General features: G+C 41.4%; 1 protein-coding gene across 1 annotated transcript; it reads right to left on the reverse strand.

The window, feature by feature from the left end:
* Positions 1 to 16317: 16317 nt before the first annotated feature.
* On the reverse strand, positions 16318 to 17130 carry LOC150058699 (endogenous retrovirus group K member 10 Gag polyprotein-like). Its single transcript, XM_090339665.1, has one exon. The coding sequence runs from the start codon at positions 17128 to 17130 to the stop codon at positions 16318 to 16320; it is 813 nt and encodes a 270-aa protein (XP_090195791.1).
* Between the last annotated feature and the right edge of the window lie 1513 nt (positions 17131 to 18643).

Raw genomic sequence — 18643 nt, forward strand, 5'->3', positions numbered from 1 at the left:
GTCCTGGTGTTTGAACTCAGGGTCTGAGCTCTGCCCTTGAGCTTTCTCAAGGAAAGCACTCTACCACTTGAACCATACCATCATTTCTGGCTTTTTCTGTGTGTGTGGTACCAAGGAATCGACCCACGGCTTTGTGCATGCTACACAAGTACTCTACCACTAGGCCAAACTCCCAGCCTGATATTAAAGAATAATTATGAATATACTGGAATTGAGTAAAAGAAAGCAAAGTGTCTGGAAAGAAATGAACAAACTGCTTAGAAAATTAAGAAATAATTGCAATATGCTTATAGAAACTAAGGATAAAGAAAGGCATGTGAACTGAAAGATGGAATAACTGAAATATCCCAGTTTTAAAACACAGAAAAGGAGCTGGGTGCTGGTGACTCATGCCTAGAATCGTAGCTATGCATAAGGCTCAGAGGGGAGGGTTGAAGTTGGAAGCCAGCCTGCACAAGAAAGTTCATGAGATCCTTATTGCCAATAAACTACTCAGAAAAAAAAAGCCGGAAGTGGCACTTTGGCTCAAATTGTAGAGCACTAACCTTGAGAAAAGAAGCTCAGAACTCAGACCCTGAGATCAAGCCTTAGGTCAAAATAATAATAATAATAATAATAATAATAATAATAATAATAAACAGAGTAAAGGGACCAAATAAGAAATAATGACAATAATAACTTGTAAAACTTTAGAATCACACAGAATTGGAACAAAATTTCTAATATTATATTTTAAAAGAGTGGAGAGGGAGAATCGTGACTGGGAAATGATTAAAGAAATAACTGGCTGGGTGCTGGTGATTCACGCCTGTGATCCTAGCTACTCAGTAGCCTGGGATCTGATGATCACAATTCAGAGCCAACTCCAGGAATGGAACTGGTGCTATGGCTCAACGGGTACAGTGCTAGCCTTGAGCTGAAGAGCTCAGGGACAGTTCCCAGGCCCATAGTTAAATCCCCATAACTGATTAAAAAAATTAAGAAAGAAAGAAAGAAAGAAAGAAAGAAAGAAAGAAAGAAAGAAAGAAAGAAAGAAAGAAACAAAGAAAGAAACAAAGAAACAAAGAAAGAAACAAAGAAACAAAGAAAGAAAAGAAAGAGGGAGGAAGGAAATGACTGAAAAATTCCCAAATACAAAGGGGACAGAAAAACTAATACAAACAAAAGTCATATCCTTGAGTCAATGCGACATGATAAACATTAACTATAACCATGTAGCCCATGCAAAGTGGCATAGTAAACTCCTAAAATGAAAATTATGGCTATCTTATAAGATACACATTATTCATAGGTAAAAAAAAAAAATATATATATATATATGTCTCAAGTATTTACCAGACAGTATTGTCTATGTGGAATCTAAGGGAAATTCCCTGTAGGAATGATGTAGAAGTCATGAGATTTCAGATAATGGAAATCATACAGAATTTGTCCAATGAGGGACACATTAGACCTAAGAGAAAGATAACTAGAAGTTATCAAAATGAAATGATTTAGGATTAAGTAAGGTGTTTTTAAACCAGATATTAAAAGCATAGGCAATAGAATGAACTATGCGTGTATAACCTTACTCAAATTTAAAAATGCTTTTGCTTTCTGGAAGTCTCTATTAGGATAAAGGGGAAATGGAATTTTCAGGAATAATCCTTGCAAATGTATTAAGTTGACTACATAAAGATTTCTTAAAATTGAACAATAAAAACTAATATTTTAATAATAAGACAATGATATTCATTCATGCCTCTAAGGAGGCTATATTTATGCAAATAAGCACACATCATGATATGAGTTTCATTAGCCATAGTGAAACATAAATTAAAAATTACACTGTGAGTCGGATGCTGGTGGGTCCCATCTATAATCCTACTTATCAGAAAGCTGAGATCTGAAGATCATGGTTTCCAGTTAGCCCAGGCAGACAAATCCAAAAAACTATTTCCAACCTATCAGCAAAATGCCAGAAGTTCACAGGTGTTTCAAATGCTAGAGCACCAGCGTTAAGTGAAAAGGTACCAAGAATGTCGGTGTCAGAAAGTCATATAAAGCCTTAACCAACAATTTTTAAGTATAAACTTGTGAATTCATTTTATCATATTAGCACTTAACATATTAAACTTTTTTATTGTAATTAATAAAAGGGTTACATGATATTTGCCAGATAGAAGGTGCATTAATTCACATACATTGATACCCTTTCACATGTCTTGGTACCCATTACCCTCCCCCCAACCCCCCCCACTTTGTTTTCCCCCCTTACCTATCAAATTTCAAATAACCAAATACAAATAAATTCAATATATCAGATAACAAAGTGAGATACTATAACAATATCAGATACCCAACGGAAAGCAAAGGAGATGAGAGATAACATAGTACATTAAGGACAACAATCATTTGTTATGTGGCTTTTGTTTCAATATCCTGGAGGTCCTTTCAATTAGCTTCATACTATATGGCCTTATGTATCAAGGTTTTGCTCTATGGCAGATCTCTGCTAGTAAAGCCCAAGGTTTCTACTGATTATGATAAATGAGGGAAACCATTAAGCCTAAGTTCCTTTGAGTCTGGCTTACTTCACTTAATATGATCTTTTCTAAGTCTTTCCATTTCCTAACAAATGGCTCCATGTCGTTTTTTCTGACAGCAGCATAGAATTCCATTGTGTACAAATATCACAACTTGTTGATCCACTCATCAACTGAGGGACATCTGGGTTGGTTCCATATCTTTGCTATGGTGAATAGTGCTGCAATGAACATTGTTGTGCTAGTGGGTTTAGTATGCCCTTGTTTCTGGATGGTTGGGTAAATGCCAAGTAGTGGAATTGCTGGGTCATAGGGGAGTTCTATGTTTAGCCTTTTGAGGCACTGCCATACTGCTTTCCATAGTGGTTGAATGAGTTTGCACTCCCACCAACAGTGTAGTAGTGATCCCTCCTGGCCACATCCCCTCCAGCATCTGTTGTTATTCGTTTTCCTGATCCTGGCCATTCTAACTGGAGTGAGGTGGAATCTTAGAGTTGTTTTGATTTGCATTTCTTTTATGACCAGAGATGTTGAGCATTTCTTCATGTGTCTATAGGCCATTTTTGTTTCTTGTTCAGAGAAGACTCTCTTTAAGTCTTTGGTCCATTTTTTAATGGGATGGTTGTTACTTTGGAGATTAGTTTTGGAGTGATTCAATTTTTTGAGTTGTTGATATATTTTAGATATGAAGCCTTTGTCTGTTGTATGGTTGGTGAAGATTTTCTCCCACTCTGTAGGCTTCCTAATTAATTTACTAGCTATGTCCTTTGCAATACAAAAGCTCCACAGTTTAATGCAGTCCCACTTATCCAGCCTTTCTCTGATTTGTTATGATTCTTGGTCCTTATTAAGAAAGTTTCGACCTGTTCCAAGGAGGCCTAGTGTATCTCCTATTCCTTCTTGTAAAGTTTTCAGTGTGTCAGCTTTATCTCCAGGTCTTTGATCCATTTGGAGTTAACTCTAGTGCAGGGTGACAAAGAAGGATCCAACTTTAGTTTTCTGCAGGTGCTTAACCAGTTCTGCCAGCACAACTTGTTGAAGAGGCTGTCTTTCTTCCATTCTATTTTTTTGGCTCCCTTGTCAAAGATTAGGTGGCCATAGGTCTGTGGTTTAATATCTGGGTCCTCAGTTCTATTCCATTGGTCTTCAGACCTGTTCTTGTGCCAGTACCAAGCTGTTTTGAGAATTATAGCCCTGCAATAGAGTCTAAAGTTTGGAATTGAAATTCCTCCAGCACTGTTCTTTCTGCTAAGAAGTGTTTTTGCTATACGGGGTCTTCTATTATTCCATATGACATTTTGAATTGCCTCTTCTATTTCTTTAAAGAATGTCATTGGGATATTGATGGGTATTGCGTTGAATTTGTAGATAGCCCTTGGCAAGACTGTCATTTTCACAATGTTGATTCTTCCAATCCAGGAGCATGGAAGGTTTTTCCATTTCCTTTATTCTGCTTTAATTTTCTTTTTTAGAGTTTTATAGCCTGCTACTCTTCCAAAGTTTTGAATCAGCTCAAGGAGCTTGGGAGTGGAGTCTATAGGATTCTTTAAATACAGAACCATGTCATCTGCAAATAGGGATAGTTTTACTTCCTCTTTCCCTACTTGGATCCCCTTTATGCTTGCTTCTTGCCTTATTGCACTGGCTAGGAATTCTAATACTATGTTAAAGAGGAGTGGAGAGACTGGGCATCCTTGTCTCATTCCTGATATTAGAGGGAATGGCTTTAGTTTTTCGCCATTAATTATGATACTAGCTGTGGGTTTGTCATACACAGCCTTTATTATATTGAGGAATGTTCCATGGATTCCTAGTTTCTCCAGAGCTTTTAACATAAAGGGGTGTTGGATCTTGTCAAATGCCTTTTCCGCATCTATTGAGACAATCATGTGATTTTTGTCCTTGCTCCTGTTGATGTGTTGAATTATATTAATTGATTTGCGTATGTTGAACCAGCTTTGCCTCCCTGTGATGAATCCAGTTTGATCATAGTGTATAATGTTTTTGATGAGTTGTTGTAGATGGTTGGCCAGTATTTTGTTGAGGAGTTTTGCATCGATGTTCATCAAAGAAATAGGTCTATAGTTTATGGGGGCCGTTAGCTTGATAGAGTTTATTCCAACCTCTCACTTTCAAAAGATGATTATTTTGGGGGGTAAGATGTGTCTCTTGAAGACAGCAGAATGATGGATCTTGCTTTTTGATTCAACTAGACAGTCTATGCCGTTTAATTGGAGAGTTAAGTCCATGGATATTGAGAGTTAGGATTGAGAGATATTTATTAGTTCCTACCATTTTTAAAAGCTTTTATTAGGGCCTGTGTCTTGACAGTTCTTGTGGTCCTTAGATGGTATACTGTTTAGGTGCCATTTTTTCTCCCTAGATTCCATTTATTTTGGTTTTCTATGTATAGAACATCTTTGAGAATTTTCTGTAGTGTTGGTTTTCTTGCTACATATTGTTGCAGCTTTTCCCTGGAATGGAATGTTTTTATTGCTCCCTCACTTATGAATGAGAGCTTAGCTCGTTACAGTATTCTTGGTTGGTAGTTATTTGACTTCAGGGCATTGTATATATCATTCCAATCTTTTCTTGCTTGCATAGTCTCTGCTGAGAAATCTGGGGTTATTCTGATTGGTTTGCCTTTATAGGTGATTGATCCCTTTTCCCTGGCTGCCTTTAGGATCCTTTCTTTGGTTTCTATTGATCCAGTTCGGATTACGATGTGGCGATTCTGGTCAGGTCTGTTTGGGGTTCTAAAAGCTTCTTGTATCTGGATAGGCCTGCCTTCTGGATATTTGGGAAATTCTCTGAGATGATTCCCTGAAGTATATTTCCAATACCATTGACCTCTTTCTTCAGACCCTCCTCAATACCAATTAGCCTTAAATTAGGCTTCCTAATTGTATCTTGGATCTCCTGAAGTGCTCTTTCATATTTCCTAGATTTGGATTAACTCGTTTTCTGTTCTTTCTCTATAATAACTAAATTATCTTCAGCCCCGGAAATTCTCTCCTCTGCATTGTCTAAACGGCTATCAAAGCTATCTACTTAATTTTTCAACTCCCTTGCTTCTAATTGCTCATTTTTGATGCCTTGCATCTCTTGTTTTAGATCATGTATGGATTTCTTTAGCTCCTTGATTTCCATTTGAGTGGTTAGCTCAGTAGCTTTATTTTCTTTGGACATTTGCTGGGGTTCGGTCACCTTTTTATTTGTGGATTCTATTCTATGAATTCATCCACCTTTCTTTGAAAAACCTTTATTATGGCCTCCTTTATGGCTTCTTCTTTTTCACTTATCACCTTGTTTATGGTTTCCTCTTGTTTAGCTATGGCTTCCTCCCTTATCTCTTTCTTTATATTCTCACATTTTTCATTAATGATGTTTATCAATTGCATTTGTATAGCACTTGGAAGACTCTCCTCTAGGTTTGCCAGTTACTTTTCCATTGTCTGTTTACATTGGGTGGGGGATGTTGTTTCTTGATTTGACATTTTTTTTGAGTTTCTTGTTCTGCCCATTTGAAAATGGGAGCAAGATTAATACTAAACACTATTATAGTTTTTCAACCTAGACCTCTGTAGCTGGCAGACACTAGATGTTCACAATTTTTGATTGGTGTTATCACTCTTTCTTTTTGTGCACTTACAGACCAGTCCAATACAATCACTGATATGTGATTTATACCCAAAACCATAAGCCTCTCAATCCAATCTCTATTATCTTTAAGTCCCTCTAAGCCTAGAGAATAATTAAACACCTAGATATACAGTATTGCTCAACAGCTATCAAGTGTAGGTCCATGCATTATAAGGGTTGAAAGACAAACAGAGGACCAGAGATAGAAAAATAGAATGAGAGAGGTCAGGGGAGGTACAAGAGGATTAACGTAGGAGTGAAGGTTATTATAGTAATGAAGAAAAGGTATAGTGTAAGGTTAACTGACCTAAATTGGTAAGTAGGTAGCGTATTTGAGTACAAAGTTTAGAAAGTATTAGAATAAAACTTATGTGTTGCTGCATGACTCACTCTTAACCCAACCAGTGTCCTCACAGTGGACCATGGGATGGATCTGCGAGCTTCAGTCTGAGCACGCTGGGCAGATGTTTTCCTGTGCTGCTTCCAGGGGCCGCCCCCAGCCAAGGGTCTGGGGTTTTAGAGTTTCCAGGGGCTCCCAGCAGGGCCAGCAGGAGACCGCTCTGTTCCCAGTGGTGGGGCTCAGCTGAGGACGTGGGCTCCAAGGGTGGAGCCGCGCCTTTTTGATTCTCAGAAGGGTAGCTTGGCTTCTAGTAGGCCCTTCAGATCCCTGCTGTGTTTCCACTGCTTTGTCTGAGAGTCTGTGACTGTGGGGGGGCCCTCAGTGTTGTCTTGCTCAGGATTCCAAGCTGGAGGATGCCCTGCTCAAGAATTAAGAGGGGGACAGATGCTGGCTCCTACTTTCCCCACACACCCTACCCGCTGTTGTAAGGCAGGGTCCCAGTGCCCTCCACTCTCCAGATCCAGTGGCCTGGGAGAGGAGCCGGGTGGGCAGGTGGGAGCTGGGACAGCTCTGCCTCTCTTGGTGGGGTGCTGAGTCTTAGGGTCTGCCCACCTGTCAGTCTCCAGTCAGAAGGCTGGGAATTGAGTCTGTTGGGTGGGTGGGAGTTGGGACAGCTCTGCCTCCCTTGGTGGGGTGCTGGGTCTTAGCACTGCCTGCCTGTCAATCTCCAGTCAATGGCCTGAGGGAGGGGGCTGTTGAGGGGAGGGACAGGATTCTAAATTCCTTGCCCCCCTGCTCCCGCCAGTCTTTCTCGGGCGGGGTGGAGGGGTCTGAGTTAAGTTCTATTGCTTGGCACCCGCTCTGCTTTCCCTATGTGTTTGGGGACACGCTGTATTACTCACGCCTCTGCGTTCCGTCTGTGGGTGTTCCATGGTGGTGGGGAGTCTTTCACTCCCCTCAGGTCTCCTCCGTTGCCTGTGGTCTGTGTCTGGGTTCTGCTGCTTGCTCTTTTGGTTCCGCGTCTGGCTTCTGCTGCCTCCTCAGCTTGCTGTCCCTGTCCCGTGCTGGTTTCTGCAGGGTTTGGGCTGGCTGGCCCGGGGCCTCTGCTGCTGCTTTTCGCGGCTTTGAGCTGGCAGTGAGGGGTGGGGGAGGGGTCCTTACATTCCAAATTCTTTGAGAAAGTTGGATGTAAGCTTTATCTGGATTTCTTTCCCGGTTTGAGTCCTTCTCCGATGCTCTTTGAGTTTGTTGTTGTGGATTTCTTAAGATAATTGGCTCGTGGGACTCTCTGGTTCTCTCTTTTTGTGAGAGTGAGCTAGGCAGTGTCCTTATTGTCTCATCGCCATTTTCCTTCGATTAACATATTAAACTTACTTCTTAATTCAGATATGATATTCAGAAATAAAATTATGAGTACTAAAGTTACCAAAATTGTTTCTTCAAGAATAACTAAATTATTCAAAATTCTCCCTGAACCCAATGTCTTTGCTATCTTTCCTCCCCATGTATTTTATTTATTTGTTTGGATCCAAACTCTTGTCCTCATACTTGCTGGACAATACTCTATTGTTGTGTTTGACCCTAACTCTGTATTGTTTTAAATACAATTATCTGCAAAGCAAATGTATCTATTTGCTCATTTCCTTTAGTAGCCTTGTAGGATTGATCCAGGGCTTTGGCATTGGTTTTGGGTACCCAAATTCATCATACTACACAGAGTCCTTTATATGAAATGATGTAGTTTTGCATGAAACCTGAATTCATCCTCCAGCATACTTGAAATCATCCCTAGATTACTTATGATGCATAACCCAATGAAATCACTGTGAACAATATAGTTGTTACACTATATTATTTAAAGAATGGCAAGAAAAAAGACTGTACCTATCCAGTCCAGAGATAAATTTTAAATCCATTCATATAGAGCATGTGGACACAAGGGTCCAACCACAATTATTTTTAATTATATCTTGATAGAAAATCTACCTCTACCCTTTCAGGTTTTGTGTTTGTTTTCTTTTGTTTGGGGGCTGGTCTTGGAGAACTCTAGACCTGGGCACTCTCCCTGAACTCTCCAACTCAAAACTAGATCTATACCACTTGAGCCACAATACCACTTCTGGTTTTCTGGTTGTTGTTCATTGGAGATAAGAGACTCACAGACTTTCATTTCCAGGTTGGCTTTGAACTGTGATCTGCAGATCTCAGCCTCCTGAGTAACTAGGATTACAAGTGTGAGCCACTGGTGTCTGGCTCAATTTTTGAAACATATATTTTTGAATAATTTTCACTACTGAAATGTTTTATAGGTCTTGAAATTCCATATGTATTTTTAAAAAATTCTCAGAAATAATTCCTATTGCTAAGAATGGTGAACAGATCTAGTTTAAAATCCTTTGGAGAAAAATGAACATTTAGAAACTGAAATCAGCTATTTGATTCTGAATATATTTGCACACTTATGTAAATGCTTGTATCTTAGAAATTCCAACTTCTTTTGCAAAGAAAGGTGATTCAGATTAAAATATTTTATAACCTCATGAATCCTAATTCTGGAAGAACTCAAGAATACATAAAGCATCTTATTAACTGTTAGCACATTACTTAGCAGGTTTGGTCCTGAGCACTTGTCAAATGACTGATCATCCAGGAAGCTTTATGAATCCAGAAGCCATTAAGAATTGTTGGTGTAGCTATACACAATTTCTGGCATTCTTCCTTTGAAATAATGATTGACAAATAGTTGTCAGGATTGAAAAGCTAAACCACTTAGAAATTCATGCCAGTAAAATAGAGAAGTGCAGCCATAAATAAGTGATGCACAGAAATTCTGATGGCCCTTTTTTAACTTGAGTGGAGGATGGATCCTACAAAGAGAGGGCGGCAAAGTTCCTGTCACCTACTTCTCATAAGATTAGATGTTTTCTGCAAGCTACCTTTTTGATGTGGTTGAATAACCTGAAATTCCTTCCTTATTATAATAAACTGGTAAGAAATGATATTTATTCCTTATTGCTCAGGATGCTGAGATCCAGAGGATCACAGTTAGAACAGGAAAAGTCAACAAGTCTATTTCTCAGAATCTGGAGGCATGGTTAAGATATAGAGCACCAAACAAACAGGCCCCGAGTTAAAACCCCACAGTTGACTGTCAAAACTATGCTGTTTAATATTTGGTTTGTTTGATTCCAGTACAGACTCAAAATATATTAGTTATATATGAAAAGAAAAGATTTAAATAGGATGATAGGAACAAAAATCTACAAACAATGAAAGCACTTCATGAGATTGTGCCCTCAGATCATTACAGGTAGCTAAATACCTTTTAAATTTTTCCAACTACAGCCAAGCGCAGAAACTGAAATCTGAGAAACAGTATTCAAAACCATACCAATCAGATACTATTTCTTAGGTGGGAACAAACAGGAGGCTAAAATGATACATACATATCAGGGACAAGAGGCTTCATTTTTGTCTATATCTACAAGACTCTTTATTGCTAACTGCATCAAACTTTAGCCTTCAAGTTTTAATTCCTGTCTATAGACTCTTCAACTATTCATACAGTAGTTATTTACAAATATTTCTAATTTTCATTACAATCTCAATTAGATCAGTTTTACAATTACAGGTATGGTTTCTAAATTTCTGGTTTCAGGCACCATTTTCTGTTGAAACCAACTGATTTCCAGCTGATTTTTCATTGGCCACTCTAACTAGCAAATCTTTCTTTTAAATCTCTGTGGGTGACAATGATTTTGTAGCTAGGAGTACCCTTATAAATACTGAGGAGAAATACTTCTCCATTACAGTTTCATTATATCTTGAACTTTGCAGCCCAAGGCAAAGTTTATATGAGTGTTGTTCTACCAATGACACACCCATTAACATAAAATTTTAGTATTTTCACATTATGTTCTACACTTGTTTTCAGACTTCATATTTTAATGTACTACTTCTTTTTTTTTTTTTTTTTGCAAGTACAGGGGTTCTTTGCGAGTACCAGATTTTACAAGTACAAATGCATGGTACTTGTTCTGCTTGATCACTTAGCTGATAGTCTACTATTTTTTTCTTTTCTTGGTTATTTTGAAGCTAGAATCTTGTGCCTATTTTTCCCCGAGCTGGCTTCAAACCCTATAATATCAGTCCCCTGAGTAGATAGTATTTGTGGCATGAGCTACTAGAACCTAGATATGAATTACTTCTATATTACTACATCTTGGTAGTATTATTCTGGGTTTTTTTGTTGTTGAAATTTAACAGAGTTTTAGTTATATTTAAGTATCTTACACTTACTCTCAGGGGAAAATATCATTGCTATAGTTTTGATATTAAAACAAAACCAATACAACAGCAATACTCATAAGACAATATGTTTGAAACAAACTATACAACTTGGTGGGGGAGTGGGTACTGGGGAAAGTGAATGTGGGAGAAAAATGTGGAAGTGGGTAACAATGTTTTTTAAGAAATATAGTTTGGTCTAGTGGTAGAGTATTTGCCTAGCATGCAGAAAGATCCAGGTTAGATTCCTTGGTTACACATACATAGAAAAAGCTAGAAGTGTTTCTGAGGCTCCAGTGGTAGAGTACTAGGTTGAGGAAAGCCCAAGGACAGTGTTCAGGCCCTGAGTTCATACCCCTGGACTAGAAAAAAAAGAAATGTACTCCTACCTTATATCAGTAACTGTAATGCTTGTCCACATTACCCTGACAATAAAATTGGTGTAAAAAAATAAAATAAAACTGTTTTGCTTTTATTGTTTGTATTGATCACCAAAAAACTGGAAGTAATGCTATGGTTTAAAGTGGTAGATTGCTAGCTATGAGCCAAAAGAGCTCAGGGACAGTGCCCAGGCCCTGAATTTAAGCTCCAAAACTGACCAAAAGGGAACAAATTAAAGTCTATTTGAAAATAAATTATGAGTATGATCTATCACTTATATTACTTGATAGAAGGAATTGAATATTTTGGGTTTTTCCCTCCCTTTCTCTTTTCTTTCTTTCTTTCTTTCTTTCTTTCTTTCTTTCTTTCTTTCTTTCCTTCTTTCTTTCCTTCTTTCTTTCATTTCTTCTTTATTTTGCTTGAATTCAAGGCCTCAGGCTTGCTTACCTGTCGCTTCCGCCTTGACCAGCAAGGAAGACGCGACACAGGATTCTTCTCTAAGTGGTTTATTCAGGAACCCTTAACAAGCTTCTTCCTTTCTCCTTTCTTCTTCTTCTTCTCTTCCGGGACTATCCCTGGTCTTATATGACCTCCGCCTGGCCAATCCTGAAAAGCCACGTGGGAGATGCCGATAGGGCCAACTACGCGGAAGCAGGCCAGAAGCCAAAACTTAGCCATATAAGGAGTTGTTTTCACAGAGAGCACTCGCCGTCGGGATGGCGGAAGGCGGAAACTGGCACCATCTTTAAGACGCAGCCCTCGCAGCTCCCCATAGCTCCCCCTTTTTTATTTATTAAGCAGCAGGCAGGAGTAGAGGTCAGGACTCTGTGGTACCTTTCCCAAGGACTACCAGACCTGTCCGATGCCTTTTTACAGAGGTGGGATTTTGGGCATCAACCCACATGCACCCTGACATGCTCTTCTTGGGGTTCGCGCCGGGAAGCGATTCCCAAGTGCAGTGCGCTTGCCTCGCATCCTGCGCTTACTCTTTAAGTGTGGCAAGCCACACATAGGGGGACTGTTCTGCTTCTATGGCAGTGAAGGCCTGAACCAGCATAGCCATGTTCCGGCAATGGAGGCTCCTAATGCGGCAAATACACCACAGGCACAATAGGATAATTATGGCCAAAATTCCCATAAGAGATCCCATTCCCACCCACTCTTTCAGGTGTCCAACTGCCGACAGGATCCAGGAAGAAACATCCTGCAGTAGAGTTTCATCAACCCGGGTAGAATTCACACTCGTAATGGCAGTCCGCAACTGCATCATTAATACATCAAATTCTCCAGTCCAATTTCCTAAAAGACAACTTGATAATTGTTTAGATAAATTTGCAGCATATGTGAAACCTGTCGCATTGGCCCAAACCTCCATAGACCCAGAGGACCCTTGCCAGCCCCTAAAGTATGCTGCCTTTGACTGAGGGAGCCCTATACAAGTGATATTACTCCCTGTCTCATTAGTTACGGTGAAACACAAAGTTCCTTGTAGGGTGATGTTGCACTCCTCCCCAATTCCTGCCTCCTCCTTATCTAAAGATTAAAATGGGAGATTAAGTGTCTTATTAGTGGTAAAAAGGCGAGGGAATAAAGCTGCATCATATCTTACGGGCATGGGTCCCGGAAAGGCTGACAGGATCCCCCATCTCAGTATTGTACTCCCTCGCTGAATTGTCAAGCACAGTATCATCAGAAGGAGGAGTATCTGCAGTGTCTTGCATTTCTCCATTTTTGGCTTTCCGTATAAGTCATTCAGGCACCCACACCGGATCCAGGCGGTCCTGCGGAAAAACACATGCAGATCCTCGTGCCCATGCCAGCACGGGGTCGGGGCCATTCCAGCACCCCGTGATCACATCTTTTTACATTACAGTCCCTAAATTCGGGGCAGCTGGAGAGCAGTGCTTATCTGCCGTAGAACGGCCATGGATATCCAAATTCAAAAAATTCAAGGTAAATAAAGCCAGGGATATTCTCTCTTTTGGAGTAGGGGCTAAGCCCTCTCCCCCTTTTTGTTTTTGTAAAAGTTCCTTAAGAGTGTGGTGAGCACATTCCACAATACCTTGGCCTTGAGGATTATAAGGTAAGCCATGAATTAAGGAAACACCCATACAGGTGCAAAAGGAGATGAATTGCTTTCCAGTGTAAGCAGGACCATTGTCCATCTTTAACATTTGTGGGAGGCCCCAGGCTGCCCATGCCTCAAGGCAGTGGGCAATAACATTATGGGCCTTTTCTCCGGACAATGGTGAGGCATAAATGACACCGGAACGGGTGTCCACAGGCATATGAACATACTTTAAACGTCCAAATTCGGGTATGTGAGTCACATCCATTTGCCAAATTTTCAACGGGAGTAACCCGTGTGGGTTCACCCCAACACTAGGAGGGTGCTGGTAAATAACACATTTGGGACAATCCAAAATTACTTGACGGGCATCTGCCCTGGATAAGGAAAAACGGGCCTGTAGTGCCCGAGAATTGACATGGAAGGTCTGATGGAATTCTCTGGCTCTATCCAAAGAGGATACTGACAGGATCCATGGGGCTCTAGTATAAACATCTGCTATATTGTTTCCCACTGTAAGTGGACCTGGAAGACCTGAGTGGGCTCTGATATGTAGAGGAAAGAATGGACTTCTTCTCTGCCATATCAATATTTGAAGTTGAACAAATAGGGGGTGAACAGATGCAGTCGCCTTTATAGGGCCCACGGCTTCTAACACTTTCAAAGCATTTACTACATAAGCAGAATCAGAAATTAAATTAAAGGGACCAGGAAAATTTTTAAAAACTTCTAAAACAATCATTAATTCTATTACTTGGGGGTTGCCCGGAGTAAATTGATGTTGAACTGGGGGTTGGGTGTTAACTACATACACACCACAGCCTGTTTTGGACCCATCAGTAAAGATATTGGGAGCATCTGCTATAGGTTCTTGTACGGTAATTTTTGGAAAAATAATTGGGTGTTCCTTTATAAATCCCAATAAAGGATGCTTTGGATAATGATTATCAATTTCTCCATTAAAGGAGCATTTAAGAACAGCCCAATTGTCAACAGCAGCACATAAAACCTGTACCTGTTGAGAGGTATATGGAACAATAATTGTGTTGGGGGCTTGTCCCAAAAATTGAATACTTTGCTGGATACACTGTAATGCCAATAGGGCAACCGCATCAGGATAGTATCCAAGGGACTTTCCAGGGGACACTCGAGGATGGATCCATAATAAAGGGCCCTTTTGCCATAAAACACCAGTGGGCTGATAAAAGGAGGGAATTATACACAAGGAAAAGGGTTCACCCTCCTTCAACCTACATAGGATAGTATTACTAAGTGCATTCTCTACCTTCACAAGGGCTGAGCGGGCTTCCTCACTCAAGACCCGAGGGGAAGCTAAATCTGAACTGCCCTTAAGAACATCAAAAAGGGGCTTCAACTCATAATTTGGTATACCTAAATAATTCCTTATCCAATTAATATCTCCTAACAATTTTTGAAAATCATTCAAGGTTTTCAAATTATCTATTCTCAAAGTTAACTTCTGTGGCATCACAGAAACGGGGGTAATTTTTGCACCCAAATATTCTACTACCCTTCCTAATTGAACTTTCTCCGGGGCCACATGCAATCCCCGTTGTTGCATGGTGTTAACTAATTCACCATATGCTTCATTCAATATTTCCTCATTTTTTGCAGCTAAGAGAACATCATCCATATAATGGGTGCATCTCAAAGTTGGATACTTTTGTCTAATAGGGCGGATAGCTTGCCCCACATATAGTTGACACATGGTTGGGCTATTTGCCATACCTTGAGGCAAAACAATCCACTCATATCTTTGATCTGGATCCTCATGATTGCAAGATGGCACAGTAAAAGCAAAGTGTTCACAATCTCGGGGGTGCAAGGGTATGGAAAAAAAGCAATTCTTAATATGTATTGCTATAATGGGCCAATGCTCGGGAAGGGCGGACAACACAGGTAATCCCCTTTGTATGGGGTCCATAATTTGCATTTGGGCATTAATGGCTCGCAGATCATGCAATAATCGCCATTTTCCAGACTTCTTCTTTATAACAAAAATAGGTGTGTTCCAAGGTGACACAGAGGGCCTAATATGACGTAAGTCATATTGTTCTTTCACAAGGGTTTGGGCTGCTGCTAATTTCTCGGAGGTTAACGGCCACTGAGGCACCCATACTGGCTCCTCCGTCTTCCAAGTAATGGGGAATTGTTCCTCAGCGGCCCCTAGGAAAAACCCAACCCATGTTTATCTAATTTTTTCTGGACCTCAATAGGGTTTTTTCGGCCCTGCAACTTCTTCCCCAGTCCACGGCCAGGATAATATCCCATCTGTAGTATCATGTCTTTGGAGGCAGGTGAATAATCATTGCTAAGACAGAAGCCCATCTCTTTCATTAGGTCACGGCCCCACAGTGAGACCGGAAGCTCAAGAACATAAGGCTGAATGGTTCCTGAGTGTCCTTCCTCATCTTTCCAATTCAATTGCCGAGCACTGACATCGGGGGCCCTCGCATAGCCTACCTCTCAGAGTCTGATCAGAGGCCTGCACTGGCCATCCCTGAGGCCAGTCCTTTTTGGCTATAATGCTGCGGTCTGCTCCTGTATCTAAAAGTCCAATGATTCTTTTTCCATCTACCTCTAGTTCCATAGTAGGCCTTTCATTCAAGTCTAATGACATACACACCAGTTCCACGCCGGTGGATCCAAAGCCTTTGTCTCCCCTGGCGGCCTGCCTGGCAGGGAAAGTCTCATGGAGACTAGGAAGAAGTAGTAATTGTGCTATTCTATCTCCTGGAGAAATAGCCACTATGCCTTTTGGTGCTTCAACCATAATTTTAACTATTCCTGTGTAATCTGGGTCAAAGACCCCTGGGTGAACTCTGAGGCCTCGGAGGGTTGCCAAGGAACGGCCAATTAACAACCCCACTGTGCCACTCTTTAGGGGCCCCTGAAAATCTGAGTCCACCAGTTGCACTCCCATTTGAGGTGTTAATATCACCCTGGCGGTGGCACGGAGGTCCAATCCCACTGAACCTGCAGTGGCTCTCCGCGGTCCTTGGGATGGCGTAGGTTGGGCCATCTCTCCTGGGGCGCCCCCTCGCTCTGGCTCTCTACAGCCCCATATATTTGGGGCCCTGGGGACGTGGGCCCCTCTGGCCGTTTTTTGACTGGGCAGGGTGGCCTAGAGGCTGTCCATTTACATCCTTTATTGATTTACATTCATTTGCCCAATGCTTGCTCTTTCTGCATCTTGGACAGAGTCCAGGTTGTCTACTTGGCTGGGTCCTTCCTGCTCCTCCAGCTCCTCTTCGTTCTGGACAATCTCGCTTAAGATGTCCCATTTTTCCACATTTAAAGCATGCTCCGGATGCATTGCTTTTTTTACTAGTGAGCTGGATTACAGCTGCAGCGAGGCCAGAATTAGTCAATGGGCCCCCCAATTCTCTACAAACTTTCATCCATGCTTCTATGCCTTTATGTTTATATGGAGTTATAGCAGCCTTGCACTCTTTGTTACACTGCTCATAAATCAGTTGTTTTACTAGGGGCATGGCTCTATCTGGGTCGCCAAAAATTCTCCCCACTGCCTCAACCATCCGAGCAACAAAGTCCGAAAATGGTTCGGTGGCCCCCTGCAGGATTTTTGTAAGATTGCCACTAACTTCCCCTCGATTAGGCAAGGCTTTCCAGGCTCTAATACAAATGTCATTAATTTGCTCATACACTTCCGGTGGATACCCTGGTTGAACGTTAGCAAATCTTCCCTGCCCCAGAAGCATGTTCCTGTCCCAGGGTCCGTGACCATTTGCTTGATTAATTGCTGCCTGTTCGTTGGAAAACTCCAACACAAAAGCTCGCCAGTCCAAGTATTGCCCTGGGCTCAAACAGGCACGAGTAAGTCCGGCCCAGTCAGAAGGGGTCATACAATTTCTCTTCAAGGCCTCTACCTGAGCCACTGTAAAGGAGGCAGTTATGCCATATGTTCGAACTGACTCAGCCAAGGACTTAACCACTTTAAACTCAAGTGGCTCATGATATCTCTGTTGGTTTTAGTCCTGAAAAACTGGACAAGCCAATTCTGTGTGAACTGTCCTCCACATTTCGGGGCAAAATGTGTGACCAACTGCCCCCTGCTGATAAGGAGGTGGATTAAAGGATGCTGAGGCAGCGGCTGGAGGATCCTTCTCAGGAGCCTCCTCCCCTATATTCTTCTTACTGCTCTGCTTCCCCTTCTCTCGTTTTAAACGAGTCTTCCGCATTTGTTGTATCAAGTCCTGTACTTCCTCATCGTCTTCTGAGCTGCTTAGATCAGACCCTCCTTCCTCTTTATACTCAGACAGGTCGGGGTAAAGTCTTCTGGACGCTTTCCCTTTCTCGCTAAGTGAACCTTCACTGTACGCCTTTTCAGATCTTTCCTCCTGCAGCTGTTCTAGCGCCGACCGACCATTTTCCACAGCGTCACAACAGCGCTGGTCTTGAAGACACCCCCTAATCATTTTCTAAATGGTTCTAACTCCAGCTTTTAACGTGCCTTGCTCATAAGCAAAGTCCAAATCCTTCCCTAATTTATCCCAAGAAGCTACTGTAAGGTTCCCTGATACAATAAACCAAGAAGCCACAGTTTCACACTCATTAAGAAATCCTTGCAGTGTACCCTTTCTTAGTTTTAGCCCCTTAGAACGCAATAGTTCATCGAGGGCCAGAAAAATTGGATGTGATGTCGTGGCGCCCATCTTCAGTTAAGAAAATTGTCACTTTGTTACGCTTTCACTTTTCCTTTATTTTTGTTTCTCCCCAGGTTGCCGCTCTCTCTCTTATCTACAGAGTAGAGCCCCGAACTATGCCCGCTTTGACTGCGGATTCCCACTTACCTGGGAACTTTCCAGTGCACCGCCCTGACCACAAGGAGTTCTGAATCCTCCGTATAAGTGTTTCCCTGTACGGGCCACCACTTGTCGCTTCCGCCTCGACCAGCAAGGAAGACGCGACACAGGATTCTTCTCCAAGTGGTTTATTCAGGAACCCTTAACAAGCTTCTTCCTTTCTTCTTCTTCTTCTCTTCCAGGACTATCCCTGGTCTTATATGACCTCCGCCTGGCCAATCCTGAAAAGGAGTTGTTTTCACAGAGAGCACTCGCCGTCGGGATGGCGGAAGGTGGAAACCGGCGCCATCTTTAAGGCGCAGCCCTCGCAGCTCCCCACACTTACCTGTCAAATTTCCATTTGAGCCACCTCGCCATCTTGATGTTTTTGCTACTTGTTGTGGAGATGGAGTCCCATGGAATTCTCTGCCCAGCCTAAGCTTAAACTGAGATCCTCTTCATCTTTGCCACCTGAGTAGCTAAAACCATATAAATTTAGTTTTTCCATTTTCTTCCTTTTTTTATTTTGACGTCAATTCTGGGATCTGTTGTTCTTATGTGTGGAGGCATAAAT

This window comes from Megascapheus bottae, chromosome 9 (genome assembly GCF_031878675.1).
Source record: "Megascapheus bottae isolate mThoBot1 chromosome 9, mThoBot2.hap1, whole genome shotgun sequence".
Lineage (NCBI taxonomy): Eukaryota > Metazoa > Chordata > Mammalia > Rodentia > Geomyidae > Megascapheus > Megascapheus bottae.

Bases quoted from the DNA above. Each gene is read 5' to 3' on its own strand.
- LOC150058699 (XM_090339665.1), bottom strand. From the start codon at position 17,130: ATGACCCCTTCTGACTGGGCCGGACTTACTCGTGCCTGTTTGAGCCCA.